Source organism: Limulus polyphemus, unplaced genomic scaffold, assembly GCF_000517525.1.
Source record: "Limulus polyphemus unplaced genomic scaffold, Limulus_polyphemus-2.1.2 Scaffold12476, whole genome shotgun sequence".
NCBI lineage: Eukaryota > Metazoa > Arthropoda > Merostomata > Xiphosura > Limulidae > Limulus > Limulus polyphemus.
This window is the reverse complement of record NW_013678086.1, coordinates 3849-10640: the sequence shown is the minus strand read 5'-3', so window position 1 is coordinate 10640 and position 6792 is coordinate 3849. Positions and strand designations below refer to the sequence as shown.

Genomic DNA, 6792 nt, shown 5'->3' with positions numbered 1-6792 from the left:
AGCTGTTATTGTCTTTTCGAATAGTATAATTTGGTCGTCTCATCTGCCCACAGTGGCACAGCGGTATGGTTGTGGACTTACAACGCTAGAATCCGGGTTTCGATATCAGTGGTGGGCAGAGCATAGATAGCGCATTGTGTAGTTTGTGCTTAATTACAAAGAAACAAATCGTCTCTTCTATAGCACACCAAGTGCATTTTTGTGGTAACTGGTCGTGAACATAAATTCTCAGGTTCACACTACGGGCATGCTAACCACAAGCAACGCCCGGCCATCTTACAATTGACTGTATAAGACTGTTACATAGTAATAACTAAATGGATCACTGTTACGTAGTAATAACAAGATGGATCACTGTTACATAGTGATAACTAGATGGATCACTGTTACATAGTAATAACTAGATGGATCACTGTTACATAGTAATAACTAGATGGACCACTGTTACGTAGTAATAACAAGATGGATCACTGTTACATAGTGATAACTAGATGGATCACTGTTACATAGTGATAACTAGATGGATCACTGTTACATAGTAATAACTAGATGGATCACTGTTACATAGTAATAACTAGATGGATCACTGTTACATAGTAATAACTAGATGGATTACTGTTACATTAGAAACTTCCCGATCTATATACAGTTTATATTACCTATGTATCGGACTTGCACAGTCTTTGTGTCAGATCCAGCAGGATTTCTAGCAGCACAGAGGTACCGTCCCTGATCCCTCTGGTGGGCTTCTTGTATTATCAAAGAGCTCCTCGAGACGAAAATGCGACCTGTTTGAACATCCTCGTCGTGGGCCTCATTCCAACGCCATTCAACAAAAGGAGCTGGATACCCTTCAGCAACGCACGTGAGATTCACTTTACTTCCTGTGGTGAAATTAACGCTGGCTGGAACTATAGACACTTTTGGGGGATCTAAAAGAAATATAACATTCTTTCAGTTTTCATTTTGCGGTAATTCTTGATTTTCTCGTTCTCATGTTTTACAGATTTTTCGTTGATCAACTCATGACATGCTTACATGATTCTTGTAGCTGTTACATGACCTTAACACGATATTCGACACACCTTTAATTTTATAAAAAAAAATATTGATGTTTACGTTTTAAATATGTGTCAGAAAACGTTAAAGCCTATACTGCTAAGCTACGGCAATGAACGAAACAAATATTTAAAAACACTTGAAGTTTAAGTGGTTACCAAAGAGGAAACAACAGACCTTGGACAATGAGGTAAAGATCTTGTCGAGATAAACCCCCCTCGTTAGTTGCAATGCAACGATACCAGCCTTCATCGTCTTGAACGACACGGTGGATCACCAGGGAGTCGTTATCAAGTTGTTCTACTCGTGAATCAGCTTTAATAGGAACTGACCGCAAGTATCCAGTCCTTGTACCGTCATCGAGCAGCCTGTCCCATGTTGTGTTATGGTCAACAAGACTAGATGTATCACACGTAACCACTGCCACAGATCCTGGAGTGACGCTGATGTTGTTAGGCTTAGCGATGACTGGTGGGGGCTCTGTAACAACACGAATCTACTGTTTCTAAAGTTAAAAACAAAGCAGACTCTGCGGTGGAAAGTTATCATTAGAATGGAGCTCAAGACATGAGAACCTTAGAAAAGAAACCAAGACAAAAACATAAGTAGATCATCCTACTTAAACAAAGTTATACTACAATTAATTCGTAAGCTAGTCTGACTTTTAGCCGCGGCACAGCGGCTCATAGAATGGTTCTGAGTTTTTCAAGTACAAACTTTCTGCTCATAACTACGTCATCTCATGACCGATTTGAGATCTAATTTCAGTTTTGGACTCAGGGGATCAAACCCTCTCTAACCCTGCCTATAATAATTTCAATTTGAACATAGGCTGGTAGAGATCCTGATGAGTAATAAAATCGAATCGTGTATATGTGTGCCCAACGCTGGCGCACAGAATTATAGCTAATAAAAAGGAAAAATCAAAAAGGTCTCATAGATTAATTTACTCTAATCCTGCTTAAAATAATTTCAAGTGCTGCGGCTATTGAAGATTCCCTGTAGTTTTACAATGATTGATAAGAAGTATTAAACTACTTGGTAGGTATAACTTTTTTAAGTGTCATTTTTTTATTGACTGGCAACAGACGCCAAAAGATCAGTTATTACATCTACGGTAAGATATGGTTTAGGACAATATATATCTGGTACTTCTCTAAAGATCAGTTATTACATCTACGGTAAGATATGATTTAGGACAATATATACCTGGTACTTCCCTAAAGATCAGTTATTACATTTACGGTAAGATATGATTTAGGACAATATATATCTCTTACCGTAGATGTAATAACTGATCTTTAGGGAAGTACCATATACCTGGTACTTCCCTAAAGAGCAGTTATTACATCTACGGTAAAATATGATTTAGGACAATATATATATACCTGGTACTTCCTTGGAGTATTTAATTTTTAACTTCCTAACGGCTAAAAATTGGTATTTTGTTAGTATAAAAACTGTATACAAACCACTTCATTACATCACGTTCAGTTAAAATACATACAGTTTTAAGTTACATTGTTTGGAAATGGGGAAGACTTAATAAATAATATATTCTTGTTGTTGTTTTTCAGGAAAATAAACATTCATCTCACCCACAACATCCAAGTATATTGTACTGGACGCACTTCCAGCAATATTGGAAGCGTTGCACGAGAATAGTCCCTCGGAGAGTAGGGTCACATCAGGAACGGCGAGGGTTATCTCGGCAGTTTGTCTAGTCCGACAAAAATCAAATTAGGAATTCCTACAAACAGCTTTGTTTTCCACACAAAATCCATAATTTTACGATAATCGCGTGTAACACGAAATTAGAACAAAAAACAGGCTATATATATATATATATATATATACAATTATTAGTGAAAAAACAAACGAGGTTGTGATTTTATGAACAATCGTTTGTAGAAAAAAATATTTAAACATATAATAAAGTATTATTAACACAAATAATATAATGGTTACTTATTAATATGCAAAATGTTAATACTATGTTTGTTTGTAATTAAGCACAAAGCTACACGATGGGCTATCTATTCTCTGCCCACCACGGGTATCGAAACCCGGTTTCTAGCGTTGTAAGTCCACAGACATACCGCTGTGCCAGTGGGGAGCGGGACGTTAAAATTGTGACTACTGAACATATGTTTTTTCAGTAGGAAGGGGACCCCCTCCCCTTCACAATTTTTGACAGACAATTTAGGCAGCGTTTGGTAGAAGGTTTATTATAGATTCCAATAGCTTTGATATTGCTGAATACTGTGGACTAGAGCCCGTAACTGAATACTCTGGACTAGAGAGTCCATAGACGACGACGTCTCCAATCACTTTTGTAACCTGTCTTCTGTAACTGAATACTCTGGACTTGAGAGTCTGTGGGTGTTGGAGTACATAATTAACACCATACACACACACACAATGTTTATCCTCACTAATATTTATATTTTAAAAGTTTGGCAAAGACTTGAATATCACATCACACACCTTTTAGTAAACTGAAAAATTTATGACGTTAAACGAATAGACAGAAACGTTTTAAAGTTGCTCAACAAAAACAGAACGCTCTAAATGATGACCTATTAAATTCAAGAATGAAAGCATCATGAGATCAAGCCCCTACAAGAGCAGAACTCTCGAGATGATGACTTATACAGGCCACAAATGAAAGCTTCATGAGGTCAAACTCTACAAAGGCAGAACTTTCCAGATGACCTTTTAAATCCAAAAATTAAAGCTCCATGAGGTCAAGCAGAACTCTCTAGATGATGACCTCTTAAAGCCAAGAATGAAATCTTCACGAAGTCAAGCCCTACAAAGGCAGAACTTTCTAGATGATGAACCCTTAAGGCCAAAATTCAAAGCTCCAAAGCCTTACAAAAGCAGAACTCTCTCAACCTAGGTGATCCTCTGCTCTAGTATACGTTTCAATAAATAGAAAATGATCCTTAACCTAGGTGATCCTCTGATTCTGTATTAGTTCACGATGATTTACTCACGGAAACTGTTGATCCACGCTGACTGGAATGTCCTCTTTGAACCATTGTACAACGAAGGGCACTAAAGACTGGACATAGCACTTCATTACAACTGTTTGACCATATAACCCGACTATTCGATGTCGTGTGGAAACCTCAGGTATTTCTGTAAAACAAAACAAACATGGTTAACGTTTCTGATAATGCCTTTAGATTACTGATTGGCGAGTTAAAAGGGACTCAAAAGTTCCATAAGTATTATATACACATCACCATTATAAAAGACCTAACTATATTTCTTTGGTTTGCTGACCCAAGCTGTGCTGATAAGCCTTGAACAGGCGAAACTGCAGTCTACAGCAGAGGGTGGAGCGAATCAAAGAATGCATTAACTCTCTACGTCACAGATTACACTTTCAACTGTAACATCTGAAATCTGTAATATAATCACTAAACAGTTAGTCCGCTGTATAATATCGAATAATAGATTAGACGTAATGATGTCCTAGCATTACTCATACCTAAATTAAGTTACAACAAGTAATAAAATACATGATGTAGGGATGGCAGTGCGAAAAAGAATACAAACAAGAATATAGGGATGATACAGTTATACATAGACCATCCCCACATGACTTTCAATGTTAAAATTTAATGTTATACTCTAAAACGCATGAGTACAAAATGGTTACGATATTGGTCAATTCGACCGATTGATCCCGTAGCCAGAGTCTGTAATAATGAAGATATGTTTTAACTCAACTTGGTTTTCCTTGTACGTAAGTATTAGGCTATTAGCTATACGACATTGATGCCTACCATGACATGATCATTTTATTATGATAAACAAACTACATACCAACAGTGAGAAATATATAATTTCCAACTGCAGTAACATTAAAGTCACGTATCCATTTTATAGTGTAGCATTAAATTTTATTATTGAAAGCCATGTAGTAATGACCTATACATAACTGTATAATCCCTATATTATTGTTCATATTCTATTTGGCACTGCCATCTCTACATCATTTTTACATTTACAATATAAATTTTATTACTTGTTTTGTGATGTTTTTCCCCTGACTGAAAGTCAGTGTATTACATGAATGTGTGTAACAAAATTTAATATATGTGTATTGATTTTTTATTACTCCTTCACTTCATACATAATATAGGGGTGGCTCCCTAAAGACTCCGATCGTATAGTCAGCATTAAGTTAATTATATGTTCCAGTTATCTAATGTTCATCTATTATAGGCTGGTAATTACTGTTTCACCATCTACTTGAGTTTTTTATAGGAACGTCAGATTTCTGTAAAAAAGCTAACTTCAAATGGCAATGATAACAACGTTTACACTACAATTATGATTTTTTTTAAATTACTACTAGTTATTAAGACTAAGTGATGAAATCGTGTACTGACCCAAAACACATAGAGTTTAAACTGACGATAGTGATAAAGTGGTTGTATAGTTATCTAGACTGACACAACAAGAAGAAAGATGAACAATTTGGTAGGTTGGTCACTTTCTGGTGTTGTATCTTAGCGATGGTTTCTTGCCTTGTTGGGTAGAGAAACAAATGAAAGTGAGTGGCAATCATCTTTTAAAGTAAAACTCTCTGTCATTGTTATTTTTTAGCATACATATTTGTATCCTGTCTAGTGAGTACCTTGGCCTTGGCCCTACATATAGGGTCTACCGACTCTATAATATGGTGAGTTAAAAGGACTCAGAGACTCCATAAATATTTCGGATAATGCATTTTTATACGTTTCGTTTTTTAATAACATTAAAAATATGAACACTATATGTAGGATAAAGAAGATGGATGCTACTTTCTTGGGAGGATGACAAAGTTCCTCCTCCAAAATAAATATATACGAAGAGAAAGAAGCCTAAAGCTATTCAGAATAATAAACCAAAAGATAAAAAACAAATTAATAACCTTATATAAACATGTAACACAACGAGGGCTTCTTTCAACAAAAATAAACTGTTTTCTTTTCACGAAGGTTAATCGTATTTTCTTTCAACGACTTATATGCTAATTCAATAGCATGTTCCTACAGAATGGAGTCTTAATGTCTTGAGCAACATGTTTAATATCGATATCTTTAGTCCACAGTCAACTCCTGACCGCTGATAATGCGATGTTACCAAGGTAGATTATGATTATAGAGACATGTTAGATATATATAACATTTACTTATTCATATAGCAAGATTCTTAACTATTGTAGAGTCAAAGTAAACAACGCTTCAAAGGGAACCTTCATGGATATGGACAGAAAATCATACATTAAAGCGTTTAGGGCAACAACGGCTGCGAAACCACAATCCAAAACAACGCCCTCATCTGCCAAATGATAGCTATGGTTATGAGAAAAATTCCTATGTTTGAAACATCCTTTGTAATCAAGCTCATGATATCACCTGGTTCTGGTTTAACAGAACAATAAATGATGGTAATCTTCCAACCTCTTCTCAAAACAAACAAATGTTTTAACGAGAAAGATGATTGAATAAACTGAAATTACATATTTCGTCACATCCTTGTCAAATGCAGCTCATATAGACTCTAGTATTAGGTCGTCAAGAAATTAATGTCGCGTTTTATAACACTTTCATTAACCACCTCTCCAAAATCGCATACCACGTTTAATAGTTAAACGAACCGCCTGAACGTCATGTTAGTGTAGCCTATATAATGTGTAAAGTTTAGTATACTCTAATCCCTTATAGTGATGGC

The 6792-nt window shown here is 35.8% G+C and overlaps 1 protein-coding gene across 1 annotated transcript in view; it reads right to left on the bottom strand.

The window, feature by feature from the left end:
• Positions 1-659: 659 nt before the first annotated feature.
• Positions 660-6792, bottom strand: part of LOC106476996 (hemicentin-1-like) — a gene marked incomplete at both ends in the record, with an annotated part of 9654 nt that continues 3521 nt past the window's right edge. The window contains 4 exons of the mRNA XM_013937605.1: positions 660-932; positions 1237-1539; positions 2658-2779; positions 4059-4203. Coding sequence (XP_013793059.1) covers positions 660-932; positions 1237-1539; positions 2658-2779; positions 4059-4203 — 843 coding nt within the window. The remainder of the gene's footprint in view (positions 933-1236; positions 1540-2657; positions 2780-4058; positions 4204-6792) is intronic.